Source organism: Argiope bruennichi, chromosome 2 (genome assembly GCF_947563725.1).
Source record: "Argiope bruennichi chromosome 2, qqArgBrue1.1, whole genome shotgun sequence".
NCBI lineage: Eukaryota > Metazoa > Arthropoda > Arachnida > Araneae > Araneidae > Argiope > Argiope bruennichi.
Window position 1 is genome coordinate 50,766,886 of NC_079152.1, and position 18,084 is coordinate 50,784,969.

At 27.0% G+C, this 18,084-nt stretch overlaps 1 protein-coding gene across 3 annotated transcripts in view; it reads left to right on the top strand.

Moving 5' to 3' along the window:
• The window catches only part of LOC129961632 (uncharacterized), a 105,933-nt gene that overhangs the window by 45,850 nt on the left and 41,999 nt on the right, over nt 1-18,084 (top strand). For all 3 annotated transcript variants that reach the window (XM_056075148.1, XM_056075150.1, XM_056075151.1), the window contains exons 3-7: nt 581-772; nt 8,499-8,657; nt 10,340-10,469; nt 11,174-11,279; nt 17,196-17,331. In XM_056075148.1, coding sequence (XP_055931123.1) covers nt 581-772; nt 8,499-8,657; nt 10,340-10,469; nt 11,174-11,279; nt 17,196-17,331 — 723 coding nt within the window. The remainder of the gene's footprint in view (nt 1-580; nt 773-8,498; nt 8,658-10,339; nt 10,470-11,173; nt 11,280-17,195; nt 17,332-18,084) is intronic.

Consider the following 18,084-nt stretch of genomic DNA (forward strand, 5'->3'; position numbering starts at 1 on the left):
AAAAAAATGGCAATAAATTCTTTGACTGTGAGAAAAAAAATTTCAAAATCTAGAAATAACGAAGGCTTTCAGACATCAACAAACAGGTCACCGTAAAAAAATTTACGAGTAACATGTGGACAAAATGTTTTTGCCTCTGAATAATAGAGCCAAACTTTATCAACTGCTATCAAAACTTTCTAAAAGTATTGAAAATCATTGTTTTCTAAGACAAATTAATCACTGCTGTTTTTTGGATCTGAAGTTTCCAAAACCATTTGCTCCATTTTAGAATTCCAAGATACAGGTTATGTTTTCGCATTATTGTGTCTTTGATTTCCTCAATTTCCGACAATTATGTCTTGTTTTCTATTACATACATTTAATAACTATTACATAAACAATAAAAAGCAAACATCAAAAATCCAGGACAAAATTTATAATAACTTTAATATAGTGCCAATTGTCGGGAGTGTTCGAATCGAACGAACAAATTTTCATAACTGATGTCTTCTTTAGAAGTTTTTCATCCATCTTGCATTTGTGGATAAGGCACAGAGATTTTAGTACAGTTTTGACATCAAATGCTTTCTTCTTTCAGAATGTGAGGGCCTTGGTTTCCAGAATGCCTCAAGGAATCTGTGCGGCTTCTGCACGGGAGGCACCACGATGCTCTCGGACAAATATTACTTAAACTGTGCAGGAAAATGCGAAGGCAACAAGACTTCGCTGGATTGTAATGGGGACTGCAAAGGAAGTGCCTATATGGATGAATGTTCAGGAGAATGCATAGGTAAGTGAAAATCACATTGATTAAACAGATGAAGTCTGTTTGTGTTAAATAACAGCCAAATTATATTCAGAGTAGTCAAACAATTCAATCCTTTCTATGTTAATGAGTTTAACAACCTGAACTGAAATGGCTTGTCAGACTCCAGCAGACTATTTGTATTTTTAAATATGTAGTTAAGTAGACAAAATATGTAATTGTCAAAAGGTAAAATTCACTTGAGAACACACAAATATCGTTTCCTTTCTTATATGGATGTAGATGAAAATGATATTTAAAAAAATATGAAAATGATATAAAATGTATCGAAAATAAAATGTGGTATCTAATTAGGAGAACTTATACAGATGATCGAAAAATTAAGATATGTATGACGAAAATAGTCATTGAAATTTTGTAAATTCCATATATAGTTAAACATTTTATAGCCATTAATCAAATGTTTTTTTTTCTTCTTCTTTATTTTCCAATAAATTCAGCAAAAGTGTAAACCAAACCTTTTTTAAATTAAGTACATTCATACATAATATTTCGTGTTATACTAAAAGATGATTCTAGAATTTATTTCTCCTATATATCCAAATTGAGTTCCAAATGAATTTATAAAAATTTCGACATATTGATTTATTTTTGTAATGTCTTTTCACTTCAAGTGTAATCGATAGAGAGTATTTCCTCCCTTGATCTTGCATCATATAACAAGCAGAATGCTCTTCCATTGTTTTGTATATAATCTGAACTAAACAGCTTTGTTTCTAATTTTTGTTGCTGCTTAGCTACATTCTGTGCTTTTTTTTATATATATATTTTGCTTACATTAGTAACTGCTTTGAGTAAAACCTATCAAATAAACTCTTTCGAATCTTTTTACATATATTTATGACTGCGCCTGTAATTCATTCATACATTCTCAGGAGACCCTTATCAGGCATCATTCTGTATGGCGTACAATTTTGAAATTTCTTTATTTAGAGACTTTCTTGAAACTTCATAAAATACTTATGAAGATTTAAGGGGAAAAAAACATTAATTTTTCGAAAAAAATTCAGTTTATACTATTATTTATTTTAAATCTAGGAATGATAATATTAGCATCTAATTACTTTTTCGAATGCCAAATGTTAATTTACAATTATATGAGCTAATCTTTGCAAAAAGGCTTTACTATTATTTATTTATTATTTTGTATAATTTTATTGTATGAAATTGTATTTTATATATATTATATCCAAATTACAACATACTTCTCATGAAATATGTCAAAATATGTCAGTTTGGTAACTGGCGGGTTAAGACTATTTGAGTCCCTAAATAGAGCAAACTATGGTCCTCCTCTTTTAATAATTTGTCAATTTAATTTCCCATTTCATTATAGTTTTAATTGAATCAAAATGTTAATAACTTATTTTAATAGCTTCATGAAAATTGTACACGTCCTAAATACATTTTCAGGACTAACAAATATCCTTCAACTTTGGTTTTTATAAACATAAAAAATGCGCACAAAGGTATTTGAAACTTCCTCCTTTTTTCTGATAATACCTTCACAAATTTTTTATATAGCATATTTAAATGAAGTACTGGATATAAAGCTTTTTTTTTATATAAATCAAGCTTTTCTTTTGAAAACTTTACATTATAGGTTCAAATTGCTTCCTTTTTGACCGTTCTTTCTTTATATGATGTTTATTTGCTATATATAAAATGTGCTATATTTATTGCTGATTTGTAAAGAAAACACTAGAATCTCATGCAGTCCCTCTTTTGATTAAGTATTAGCTTCAAATTACGGCGTTTGTGTTCTGATTATAAAGATTTATTAAATATCAAGATTTTTCATAACAAATCTTTTGAATAAAATCAATTACTAATAGTTGCAAAAGTATGTGTTCATTATGTATTGTTTCTGTTTTTAAACTTCTATTGATGAATCAACAAAATGTCAACATTTGTCTGGTTTATATTTCACTTTGAATGTTCTCATAGGACCCATAACATAGCTGAAATAATTTCATTTTCTTAAAAGAACAAATTCTTCTTATCTCCGTCAAAACTAAGAAAACGACGTAGTAGGAGATTTTTTTTTTTTTTCCTTTCATATGAAACCTAAAATTTGTGAATATATTTCAGGGCGTTCAAATTCCCTTACTAACCCTTTAAAATGCATTTTTTCTAGTCATGGTATATTAAAATATTTTAAGGATTGAGATTAGCTTAAGAAAAGTGATCCATTTAACTTATAAAATAAATTTCATTTCATTTATCAATTAATTTTGTTAATTAATAATTAAAAGGCAAATCAAGACACATCATTTTGTGTGAGATAAGGAATTGAAGCATCTAAGTTTCTGTCTTATTTAAAAATCTCTCAAAACATACGCCAATCTTCATAACTTCATACAAAGATTGAAAAATTTGGTGGGAAGCATACTTTCAATGACCCTAGAGGGGGTTAAATCATTTAACTCACATTGGTAAAAAATTCCTCGTCGTCTATATACCCACATGGATCTATTATACTAATAATATTTTAAATACACTCGGAATGAGGTTTATAAGTAACTAAGCGCCTGGCTGATAGAATGATAGGATAAAATATATCCTTTCTGTTCTTTAGATTGAAATTTTCTTATTCCATGTGTAAAAATAGCAGTCGTTACTGCAACTTCTAGATCGTCTTCAAACTGGAAATATCGTCTGTCACCTTGAAACTGTGATCTTAATTCTTCTATATAAATAGAACATAGCTTTTCCTACAACCAAGACCTGTTTTTCGATCTTCTAATGTCATTCCAAAAATGAAAAATATAGTTTTTTTCACAAAAATTTGTTATTGTTATTTTGTTGCTATACAATTATACAAGTATAGCAAAAACAATTTAATGAATTTTCTCACCCACAACACAGACTAAAAATAAAAAGGTAATACTATTCGAAACTCAAAATTAATTACACATATACGGTACTGAAGTAAAAAGCAATTAATGGTGGTGTAGGAAAATGGGATGGTGGCAAGAAAGAAGATAAACATGCATCAACAGACTAGTGATACAACTTGGTTACAACCTTTAACCTGGTTCCTCTAGCTTTACTATTTTATCCAATAGACAGTTTATAAGACAGGAGGAAAATCCGAAGTGAATAATAAATTATTTATTCTTTCCTAAGTAAAATTATTTTTTTTAATAAAATAATGTGCATTCTTCTTGTAGACAGTATATCTTTTGCACAAATATTATTTAGGGAAAGACAGATAACAGAAAAGCACACAGCATTTTGGGTATTACCGGAAAACTACGGAATAAGCAAGGCGAAAAGCATTGTCACTAAGATATACATCGGTTAGAAAAATAATTCGCTCACTCGCTTCATCCTAACAACATAAAAAGATTATTGTTTAATAATTATTATTTCTATAAATCTCTTTGATAAGTTCTATAATTAATATTATGTTAATCTTACATATACGAAATTTGAGCACATTTTTCCTGTAATTAGTGATAAAATGTTAAATGATGGAATTTTAAATTGCCTTTCATCAATGAGCATTCAAAGGGCTTATAAAATGCATTAATTATTCAGAGCAAATATGTCATCGGAAGTCCATTAGTATTCCATTGCACCATAGTTAATTGCACTTTAATTTATTTAATAATGATTTAATAATTCAATTTAAACACACATTGTATCCATAATATTTTATAATTCATAGAATTTATACTTTTTGGAAATTTATTTAATAATATTTTTTAATCGTTTTACTTGTGATTTTCCCTCACTCCAGCAATCATATGCTACTGCGTAGTTGGAATTCCGCTAAATGCGAATAAATTGAGGTTATTTCAATCCGTGATCATTTTCTTTACTCATAGTTTCTTTATAAAGTTCCAGGATTTTATTCACTTATTTTTTTTTCTGGATTTAACTTAAGTTTCGTGTTTTTCAGAAGGAAAAATTATCTTTCTAGTTCTTCCAACCCTCCCCCGCTTCTTCTTTCTATCCTACTTTCCTTCCCAGTATACTAATGCAAGATCTTTTGGATATTTCTTTTCCTCTTTCGTTTTCACTATAGGTATCTTGATTTTCTATCTTTCATTTTCATTTTAAAAAGCAAAATTAGTTCTGAAAAATCTATTTCTCAAATAATAGATACTTAAGGATTCTCCCTCGTGTTAAGTACCATTTATTTTGTCATAGTCTCCAATTTAACTGAATATTTTGAAAAAAAAAATGTTCATTTCTTATCAAGTGAAACTCGGAAAATATTAATTTATATTTTTACCTTGCTTGATTCTTTACTAATCTGCCTACATTTATAAAAATCAATTACAATGAACAACCATATACTTTCAAACAATTCTTTTATACACTTGATTGATATACACTACTCTAATAAACTAACAATGAATTTTTCAATTCAATCATTCATTATGTTTTGCATTTCATATTCTGTTTTTAACTCAGATGCTACTAATTGGCTTTTAATTTTTTTATTCATTTATTTTTAATATTTTTATTCTCTAATATTTTTTTTTTCTTCAAATGAAAAGGGGTTGTAATAAAAATCGTTTGCATTCTATCTCAGTTCAAAACAAAACATCAAAACAATGACGCTTTTGCTTAAAACTGAAAATTTGATGAATTCTTCTCTAAAAATAATCCCATACATTTTCTTCTGTTGTTGACAGCAAATCAACCAAATATTTGATTCGTAGAGAAAAGATAAGTCATAAAAATAGCTCCATGAAAGAAAAGTCGAAAAGCTCACACGATTAATAAATTTGTCATTAATTGTCATCTAATTAACAGAGGATATAATAAAATTAGATAAATTAAATGGTTGCTTATTTCTTGCATACAGTGATGATTATAACTAATCAATAAATATTTTGAGTAATGGTACCACACACTATGTAGAATATAATTATCATTGTAAAATTTCACTGTTTGGAAGTTTTAGTTTCCACACTCATAAACAAATGCAAATATTTTCTTGCTTTTTTAAAGAATCCTTTAAAAAAAACTTATAAAAAAATAGAATAAAATTAATTATAAGGCAAAAAAAGAAAATGCATAAAAAATTGTAACTGAATTTACAATGAATTGTAATTACTCGTTACATGAAGATTATATTACATTTCATAATTTTTTTTCTCTTAAACTGTGCAGTTTATCAATATCTAAAGATTAGTACTCATTCAATGACACAGAAAAAAAAAGTATCATTAAACGTTTCCACGACAAAATCTTGAAGTATTTAATTTAATGGAGAAATTTTTTTTGTTGTTGTTATTAAAGTAATTTGCATGTAACCTGTTTTGAATATTTCCTACAGCATTTTAAAAATAATTTTGCATAGCTTCAGAACAAAAATCAATTTTCTCATAGCAACGATTTCATAAATATTTATTTTCTATTAGTTAAAAAAAATTCCTTTCGCATTATATTATGAATTTCTACAGCATGAAAAAAAAAATACTTATTCCGCATTTATTACAGACACACAAAAATTAATAAGATGTACGATGCAAGAATTTTAAAGCTATTTTAGAGTTTATAATTAAAAAAACAGTTATTGTCATACAATTTTTTTTACATTATGCGTTCTAATAGTTCCGTTTTTATATAAAATTCGTCGTTAAATTATGTTTATATTTATTCATATTTTTTATAATATCGTAAAATAATGCATGAATACCAGAATTAACTGCAAAAACAGAAGTATATCCATATTCAAAGTATATCCACATTTTGATTACAATTATAAAAGTTATATCCGCATTATGAAAAAGATATGTCAATATATTTTTCTTTTTTCTAAGAGCATGCCAACTTATTAAGATGTCATATATTAATATGCCCATTCAGGAGAAATGAGTAGAATATTTACCTTATTCTTAAAATTTGATGATGAGCTAACGGATTTCTCTTTTGTGAGTCGTGGATCCTCCGAAATTCTTAGCTGAATATCTGATGATTGAAATTGAAATTGTAAACTATAAGTATTTCTGAGAGTATTCGTAAAATAATTATATATAGTTGATATTATCTTAAAGTATATCAGTTAATCTCATTTGAATTATGATCAGCAAATCAAAACGCATGAATGAAGAACTTTGTATATTGGGATTTTATAACAAAATAAATGAAGTTTTGAATTTATTTATTTAATTGTCCAAAATAATTCTAGCTTTTTTTTTTTTTTTTTTTTTTTTTGTTTACGCATATAGTGGTATACCTGCAGTTTTAAATTGAGAATCTTTTGGAAATCGATTTATCACGAAAAGTTTCGAAGTGTGTCGAAATTGCGAAACTTGTTGTAAGTTAACTTACGAAGATTTTTATATTCAGGGCATTCCAAAGCTTAGTACCTATTTTTTGAAATCGAATACTTTCTAAAAAAAAAGAAAGAAACCCTAAGTATCTATACGTTTATCACGCTAAAAATGAGCTAAAATGTTTTACATTTTCTTTTTTGTATGTACAGGATTTCTAAAATATTTATATGTTTCAAAATTAACTTTTATCATTTCCTTTTTATTCGCTTTACAAAATATGCACATTTTACAATCACCATTTATCAATCAAAATCATTTTTCAATTGATAATCTTCTTGATAAAAATACAGTAACTCTACGTGATTAACCTAAAATAAATGATTCTTCATAAGTATTGACTTTATAATCAGCTATTTTAGGTAAACTGAATCACAAACTGGTCTTTCTATCTAAAGCTGTAGCTTCAATTTAAAAAAAAAAATGGACCAATTTTTTCAGTTTTAATAAAGTTTATTTATGAGTCTTCTCTTCTTCCAATTCTAAATTTGTTCATAACTTACAAATATAGGTTCGGATTAATTTTGCATCCGGCTGTTATCGTTTTTCATATTCAGTTCTGGAGCATACAACAATTTTAGGTGCATATTTTTAAAAAAATGCCAATTTTTAAGCATTTTTCCTTTTTTAGAGATTTGATTAAATGCAGAAAGCTTTGTTTAATCGCTGTAGAAGATATGTTTTCAAATATTAAAACTATTAAATTAGAAACAGTTGGGCTCTTAATGGATTAAATTTCCAATTAATTAATTAAATGAATTAAATTTCTATTTAATTAATTGAATGAATTAAATTTCCATTGTTGGCACCAGAATCTAATGCCAACATACTTTTTAAATCTTAGATGAGTTATTGTCATAGACTATCTCTAATGCAGAACGACTTTTGCAAAAAAATATTGCTCAACTCGGAAGGTTTCTTAAGAATGAAATGGACGCATTTACACGCAGCGAACAAGAAACTGTATCATGATAACATAAGACCGCATGCAGCAATGTATGATAGTTCATACGATTAACCAACTGTGACGTACACTGATACCATTAGTCCCCTACTGTATCGATATAGCATAATCTGATTTCTGTCATTTGAACGACTGTGGGTTTATATGTATGGGAAACTTTTTCGTAATGAAAATAAACTAATTAGCTATATGAAAAAGTAGTATAAAGACAATACTAACGTATTTTCATATCATGGAAACAAAGGTTATTGAAATACAATGGAGCAAATCGATCACATATTGAGTGAAAATTTCAAAAGGCCAAAGGACCAATGCTTCTACTTACAAAATTTAATTTTTCTAGTACATACCATTATCAAGCTATAATGAGCTTCATTTCGGCCTACCTCTATCATTTCATTTAAAAAAAAATTTATGTTTTATTTCACAGGTGGGAACTCACCAAAGACAGAAAGAGATGTCGAGTCCTATCGAGACTGCAGGGGTGGTTGCACCTCCTCTGGAATTCAGCTGTTTACCGACAGCTGTGGAGTATGTCATACCGGAACTTCCCCATTTCAGGATTGCACTAACAGGTGTTATTTACCTGGTAAGTTACCAACAATGTGCCTAGGGAGAAAACTGCCAACAACAATGTAGTTTTTGAAACAATAACAGTAGTACGGTACAAAATTAAAGATTTTAATAATCATATACCACCTAAAATAACTCTCTCTATTATCTATAATATTCAGTTTTTAGTAGGATTTACGTTGTATCTTGAAACTGCCGAAAATTATGATATTGAGAACAAACTTCAGAATTTTGAATCCTAATCACATGGCAATGGGGATATCTGAAACAGTCCTCTCTTCTCTCATAAGTTGCACATCATAACATGTAGATAAAATAGAATCCCGACAAATTTAACGCACAGTGGGCACATTGAACACAATGGATCCTTCTTGAAATTGCATCTTGCAATTATTTTATTTCGAGGATCACTGCACCTGAAGATAAAGTCGAAACTCTACAACACAAAGTAATTGATCTTCAAAAAAAACGCTTTATAAAGCAAAAAAAAAAAAAACTGTGCCACCAATAATTGCTGATTTTTCAGATTATATTTCTCGAATTCGACCACTAAATTCTTTAATAACATTGAAAACATAAGTAATTTGTGATTCTCAAATTCATATCAGCATATATTAAACTAAATAGTGGCTTTTATGCGCTGTATAAATTTTTGTTCGTTTTGTTATCTACTTGAAAGCCCCATAAGCTTTTATTGTGGATGTGTTTTTTTCTCCATCTATGTTACCTTACACCTAGAACAAAATCAAAATCATGTTCATCAAAAAAAATGTTTAATGATATTAAAAAAAGAGAGGGTGATGTATATTTTATTCATAGCAGATTGAGTGAAATAAAGGAAAAGGGATTCGGGAGGCGAGAAATTAAAATTATAAAATTCATGTTAGCACACCAGATGGCGACAGGAGATCCTGTTTTTCGTTATATATAAGGAAAAGATAATTCAGCTCTCCTTTCTCGTAGTTCGCTATTTCCACTTCCCATTCGCCATGTCCTACGGATTGAAGTTATGAGTATGAAAGTTAATGCAAGTGATAAGAGTACTCTAATTAAATGTCATAAGCTTTAATTTTTTTTAAATAATGAAGTTAAAAATTGGAAATTATTATTGATTATTACCACTTTACATTCAAATAGATTGCAATCCTCGAAAAACTTTTAAAACTTTTTAATTTTTAGAAACTTTTTTTTTAATTTTTAGGGAAATAAAATTGTTCGCTATGCAGAGGAAACCAATTACCTAATTTGAATTGTTGTTGTTTTAATCTTCATTAATAAGGAAGTTGCGTGAAAATATAAATTTCAACTCCTATCTTTCTCTTCCGCCTTTCTAGCTGAATTTACGTTCTTCTATTTCATAGTAATTGAAATTAGCACTACTTCCTAAATACATTTCTATTTCGTTTGAATATGTTTAGTCTGTTAAATACTCAGGTGTTTCTTCGATATCCAGTAATTTTGCAAATGCTCTGACACATGGTTTATTCTTAAAAAGTATTTAAATTCCTAATGATTTCAATATAAAACCGCCCAAATTTTATGAAAGATTCTAATATTTTATGACCTCGGTGTAAAAAATAATAATTTGTCTTCTAACGCAATTTGCTTTTCAAGGAAATAATTAAAAAAACTTCCTTTTATTTCACTTGATAATCCTCAAAAAAATAGCTGATGATTTCTGATAATCTTGCTTCTTAGGACAAGAAAGGTTTATGGCAAAACTTGTGTGCGGACGATGTGTAGGTGGAACCACTGGCATTTCTGAATCAGAAGTTCTGGATCCATGTGGAAATTGCAGAAGCGACGGAGTGGAATGTCCTTGCAACGGGTAAAAGCATTTACATTCTACATTGGGTATTCTAATCATCTATTAAAATGTTTGAAAATTAAAGATATGTCGTATAAATCACACAACCTCGCCTAGAAAATACTTAGAAGCTCATAAGAAATTTTCTAATATTTAAAATTTCCAAATAAATTTTAACTTCTTCTTCTTTTTTTGTCTCTTTGCAGACAAAATCTCAACCACTTGAGATTTTTTTTTCTCTTGCTGTAATAATTATCTGTGAGCTTTTGAACATTATTCTAATGTAAAGGCTTTTAAACTTTTCTATTTCTCACGATACGATTTCCATGTTATAATGCTTGTTATGACCACCAAAATCCGAAATTAGTAAGGAAATATAATATTAATTAAAGAAAAAAATAGAAATATTTTAATAATTATTCAACAAATTTTAATAAAATATTCAAAATGTTCTCTTTCTCTCTCTCTCTTTTGCTCCGTATTTTGAAATCAGAAAGTGGAAATTTTTGTGGCCTTTTTTATTGTTTTATGGAGTTCTGACCCACGTTTTAAGAATTCATAACCTCATATTACCATTCCAAAGATAGTAAATATTACCACAAGTTGAAATTATTGATCAAACCAGCTCGATCAGTAGAATTGCTCAGTGTATCAAGAAAACATAAATAATTCACTGAAAAATTCCTTTGCTATTTTTAATATTAAAAATTGCTCTTTCTTCACAGAACAGGTAAAGCCGACCCATGCGGAGTTTGCAATGGAGGAGGCGTCTCTTGCATGCGAGTTATTCGATTTCAGCCTCGAGCACTACCTGTAAATACAAAAGCAATGGTGAGTTCTAGAACTTCATTAATAAACAATCTAGAAAGCCTTGTCTTATTTCTCTAGGATTCTCCCACCAACATATATTATATATTTTTTATTTAGTATTTTGATAGCTGATGAAATCTGCATAATAATTGAATATGAAAATCGTTTATGAAAATCTGAAAAATAGGCATTGTATTGAAGTTGTTGAGTAAATTTTTCATTTTAAATATTTTCTATTCGTTTAGTCTTTAATTTTTTAATTCGTTATTATGAATATTATGGAACCTTGAAATCAATTTTTTTCTAAAATTCTCTACCAGGAGATTCATTCGTATGGAGTCAATATTTTTTATATTATTTCGGAATTTAATCATTTATTAATTAAATTTCGAAAATATTAAAACTGTGTATTTTCATCAGTAATAAGGAAGTTTTTTAAGTTCCAAACTTATAGCGAATCAAGAAAGAGTGAAAAATAAATTTCACAGTTCTATTTTTATAAACAGAAAATATATCTTATTAAATAAATATTTACAATAAAAGCAATTTTACTGAGAATTTCCCCTCCCTCCCCCACCTTTTTTTTTTTTTTTTTTTTTTGGCACCTTTGTTTTCTCTTGATAAGCTTAAGCTGAAATTACAATGTTTCGTTAAGTTTATATTAATGTTTCAAACTTTCACGCTCCCTTAGATCATCATTTTGAAGAATTTTGTTTCTGTGACTGCATTTGTCCAAAAGGCTAAATAAATTTATAATTTATGATTGTTTTCAAAACATTAAATGCTTTCAAAAATATTCGCATTATATTTATTTAATACCCAATTTAGAAGAATTTCCTTAATTTATTGATTCTTAATTTATTTTTTATTTATTACTTTTTATCAGAAATTAATGTAAAGCTACTACTGTTATAAATAAATACCACTTTCAGAAACTTAAGCCAATCCTTGAAAATAATTATATTTTTCTCTCTTTTATCGAGAGTTTGAATTCAAACCTAAGAAAACTGTTGGTAAATTATTGTTATAGAATATTCAAATATTGATAATTATGTGTAACTAAACAGCAGTCAGAAAGAAAAAAATTAAAGCAATATAATATTCTTCGGAACACACATACACACAGAAAAAAAAATTGAAAAAATTAGCCTGAAAAATTCTTTTTAAGATAGATTTTGAATGAAATGTAAATTTATCTTCGAAAAAATGAAATAAAATTCAAATATTTTGAACATATTATTTTATTTTTGTCATTTTTTTTAAACATTTATGTGTAACTAAAACATAATAAATGGCTTGAAAATAGTAAAAGATTAATTTTTTCATCCAGTTGTGGAAGTAGCTAATACCTGGTCTGGCTTCGAAGAAAAAGAGTTGTAGATTTTAGAGTCGATTTCACTGCGTACAAATTAAATTAAATTCCTATGGGAGGAGGGCAATCATTTTCCTTGTTGTGTAGTTTCGTTAATAAATTGCGGTCCAAAATTCCAATCACATAGTTACACTTTGTTGCCTGCTAAACAAGATTCAATCAATCAAATATTTTTTTTATTGTTTTAAAGTTGTTTCTGCATTAGAATTAACGATACTCACGATAAAACAACTCCTAAATATCTGCAAATTGACAAAATTTGCCATTTAAGGCGAAACAAGCGCAATAAACTAGAGGGGGGGGGAGGGTAGGATTGTAGTGAGTTTTAGAGCATTTTGCATTTTCAGAATCTCCATATAAAAAATCTATTCTGTATCTTTGGTCGTTAATTCGCAATATTTGCTTCTACTTTGGAATCAATTATTGTCTCAAAGAAAGGCAGATTAGGTGAATATATTAGATCTTTCCAATATTTTATTGTGTAATCAATCGAACTTCATCTTAATATCCATCTAAACTAGATAATTATTAAGACATATATCAATGTGCGGTAAAAGTTTACAACTGTGGGCTTCTTGATATTTTGGCGATTTTTTTTACGCCAAGATCGGTAAAACCTCGGTGCAAAGGGTAAAAATTTTCGTTCGGTAACACCAATAGTAATGACAATGAAAACAAAACATTATGGAAATCCGAAGAAGTGTTTCATTGCTGAAATTTGTCGCCAATCGAAGGGGCATCCAAATCTAAACTAGAATCCTAAGTTATTAATTATTTTCATTATTAATAGTACAATGAGACAAGAGAATTCAAAAGGAAAAAAAAATAACATAACTAAATATTTTTAAGAAGAAATTTATATGTTTCAGATTAAATAATCCAATTTATACTGTTTTTTAAATATAAATACAAATATCTTATAACAGCCATAATTTCCCAACCAGTGTATCATTTTTTAAACCGGACTTTCTCTGTTTGCGCGCATTTGAGTTGCAGCGCCCTCTTTTAAACGCACTTCAACTGCGGAAAAAATATTGATTGGACGGAAATCCATTGTGATGAGTTGTTTTCAATGCAACTCTTTCATATTATATAATCTTTGCCTTCGGTACTTGTTTTGTTTACCTTCTACGAAAACGTGCCGCGGGAGATTTTGATACAATACAGTATTTTTTGTAATATGTTACCTCCTTCTCAGTCTGGTGGTCCGAAAGGACTAGGCGATCCAGATGATAAAACATTACGAAAAGTGGAGCTGGAAGTTTTAATTCCTCTGAAAGTTAGAGAGAAAACGAAAAAGGAGAAATGTTTAGAAGAAGGTCAAGCATTTACCGAATGCTGTAAAGCTTCTGGTTTCTGGATGTTTTTGAAATGTAGACCTCAAACGAATGCGCTAAACAAATGTCTTGAAAAATGGTACCATGACGAAGAAATTAAAAAACAGTGTACGGAAGAGTATTTACAAGAGCGATCGGAATATAGACGTACCGGTATAAGTGCTAAACAGCGGAAAAAAGATTCTGTTATGTTTTAAAGAAAAATCTTGTAATAAAAAACATTATATTTACACAAAATATGGATACTCTTGAAGTTACATTATCTTAAAATATAGTATAAAAAACACTGCATTTCTTTTGATAAAGTTATAACTGCAATTGTGGGGAATTGTGACTCTTCATACTTAAAAATATGCAGCATTTTGGCTGTACTTGTGTAAGAAAAGTGCATCATTTTCAAGTTCACTGCTTTTACTTTTATATAAATATTATTATAGCTCATACCATGAAAAATTTAGTCTAAATTTCAAAAGTGTAATTGCAAAATTTGTAACTTTTGATGAAAGACAATTTTATTTTGTGCTGGTGGTAATTTATAAAAGGCAATTGATTTTTTTATCATATTTTTGATTTGTTATTCTAAAGATAAGCATGAAAATAAGAATTTGCTTTGGTTACTAATTTCATAATTTAATTATTTTTGTTTAAAGTTATTTGTTATTATTATTGTTATGGAAGCTTTCCCAAAAGTATATCATTCAAACGAAATTTTGTTCTAAAATTCATATCTTTAATAGATACTTTTCTTGTCAAATATGCGTTAATGTCGTGTTGCACAAGTTAAAACATTATATTGAGACATTTTGTTAAAAAGAAAATCTTTTGGTTGTAATTCTATATAATATACAGCATGGATGTTGCTGTTTGAATAAAAATAAAAAAATGATTTTTTTTTTTTTTGCTGAATTAAATTCAAATTAACAATTTTAAATTGTGCATAATGATTTTAAATGTATGAAATGCAGAAATAATAGTAGATATAAATAGACCTTTATTTATAAAAACTTGCATTAAGCTCTGATAAGTCGCTTGGTGTCATGTTTTGTACATATTATATGTTGGAATGAATGAAAGTTAAGATAAATAAAAATATTTTATCATGCATTTGACTTCTTGTTTTTATTCATTGTTATTTGTTTTATATATTAATATTGATAGACCTTTAATTCTCGTATTTTAAAAGTTGATTGCCAGTTTTCAAGTCTTGCTGCATTTTTACTTTTTAGATTACAAAATTAAATTTTAATTACGTTTTTTATTTAAAAATAAACTTGGTTACTGACCTTAATTAGATTTTATTCTAGCTAAATATTTAAAAAAATTTGCTTGAACATTCAGATTTTTTTAATAAACATATAATTAATACTTCCATTCTAATAAGTCTTCAGTTCTTTCAGTATATTTTAAATAGAATAAAATTTAAAAAGGCTACTGACAGAATAACTATTTTGAGTCATTATTAACAAATATAAGTTTTTTACTTTAAAAAAATCTCCCTGTTTTATTTATTATTTTTTTTAATCTTAATAGGCTATGATTACTGTAAAATGTATCCAATCTGCTCAAGTTTTCAATTCATAAATGTGGCATTTCTCTGTTTATTCACTTAACATGAAATGTCCCATTATAAAAAAAACTTATTCTATTTCAATTCAAATTTAAAGGATGATATAATGAACTTGTATCTGTTTATTTTGAAGGTATTTTCAATTTTTAAAAAAGTATTTACACATCATAATTGATAACACAATACACGTCTTTCATATCTATGGCAGAAGTGTGTGTGTTTTTTCCCACCTTGCCAAAAATTATGAAATTAAATTTTATAAAATTTAAATTGATTTTTATTATTGTTTTGTTTCCTTAACTATCAGACTGAATTGGATAGATTCACTTTATTGGGATAGTAGGCAGTCAGATTCATTATAGTGTAAAGTTTTAGTGTTTTCTATTGGTTTCAAAAATGCACTTAAGCTATATTTAACTTTGATGCTTTCTTTTAATATGCGATTTTATATAATAAATTGGCATAACAGATGATTCATTTTATACTACATTTTTTAAGCACATCATATGATTAAAAATGTTTACAGGATGTAAGAGTAACAAAATTCTTCTAAAAAGAGAATGATTCATTCTTCTTCAATTTTTCACAGTTAAAAAAAATTTTTGAATCACTGCATTAAATCATATTTAGACCTGATGAATAAAAAATCGATTATTGAATTGGAATAAAAAATACATATTGATTTTCAGTATCATAAGATTTTTATAAAATTGAATTTTAGTTCTCTAAACACTATTAATTAAAAAATAAACTTTTGAAAAAAAAAGGGCCATCTTAATTTTGTTATTAAAAATATTTTTTTCTAATGCAAATCGTACGTTGTTGTCAAATCTTACTCTTAGGATACACTAGTTTTTTATTCGTATATCTTATATTTTAACTACATGCTGATAAAGAATCCAGACTAGTAAATTAGACTCAAAATTATTTGTTTAAAGGAATAACATTTTTTTTTTAAATATCAAGTATAATTAGTGTGTTCTCTTTGTGAGGTGAAATGAAAATGTTACTTCAAGAATGAAATAAAACTGCTTGCATAAGTGCTTAATATTTTGTATTAAAAATTACAAATACATAGGTTTTTAAAAATAATGTACAGTTTTAACAAATGTAATTACATTTATCACTGCACAAAAATTGAGAAATTGATGATGAATTTTTTATATACCTCATATTGAGAATGAAAATTATACCTCAAATTGAGATAAGAAAAGTAAGAGAACTAAAAAGAAATTATTTTTCTGTGCAAGCTTTAGTAATTGTAAGTATATATACTTTATAAAGTTTGATTATTTCAAATTACTTTTCTATAAATAAGATGTAATATAAAATGAACTTAATGTTAAAAAAAAATTTAGCTTTTAAATTATTGCAGGATTAGCCAACTTACAATTTTCAAATCGTTCATCAATAAGAATTGGAAATATTATTCATAATGTAATCTTATTCCGACAAAGATCTTTTTACCTAATTTTATAGTATAATTCATATTATTTTATTAAAATTTGAATTAATTAATTTTTTCCCTGTTCAAATTGAAGGAAATTAAAAAAAACTAATAAATAAAATTTATTCAAAATGTTTCATTTTTTTTTTCTCAAATCTGTTTTATATTTGTATAATTAAGAATCAAATATTAAAAATTATTTTATTATTTACAGGTTGAAATTGAAGGGGCTTTTCGAGGAAGAACAAAAAACATTAAATGCATATTTAAAAATGAAGCATCTAATAGAACTGAATTCTCTGGTTCTGGCAATGGAACTCATGTAAAGTGTTCAGTACAACTGAAACTAGGTATGGATTTTAAACTTATCTTTTATCATTGTTTGCTGCACAGTTTTAAACAATAGCTAATTACTCAAGTATCATGTAAACAACTTTCATAAATGAGGGCAATATTATATATTGAGGACAGGATTTATGTGATTCTGACCCCCTAATTTAGATCATATGCATAACTTTGAATTTAAATATCCTTCATTCAAATTTAGGAATTGAAAATATTCATAGACTTGGAAGATATGAGTCTATTTTCAATTAAATATATTTAACTGAATTTCTTTATGTTCATCATTGGTTGATATTTCATTGATATCTTTTAATTCATTGCTTATAAAACTTATGGCAAAAAAAGTTTTATTTATCTTTAATGGAATATAACTAAAATAAGATACAATTAAAGCAGATTAGAGGCAAAAATAATATCCAATATAAAAGAAAGATTTAAAGAAATTAGAGTAGATAAAAGAAAAATTCATATTAATATAATCTACAAAATGAAATGTTATTGTCAGTCTGAGATAAAATTTCTAGGTGAATAAAGTTTTCTGCCATGCTTTTGTAATTGGTAATGAATATTACAGTAATTTATAAAAAAACACTATCTTTAATATTATTAGATTGTCAGTTATATAAAATTCACTTGTGCATAAAAAATTTCTCAGATTAGAAATTGAAATCTCAAACTTAAAGCTATTTCATGAAATTTCGCATTTCTTTTCTTTTACTTTTATGTAATTTAAGACAAAGACATTTTATGCTAATAAG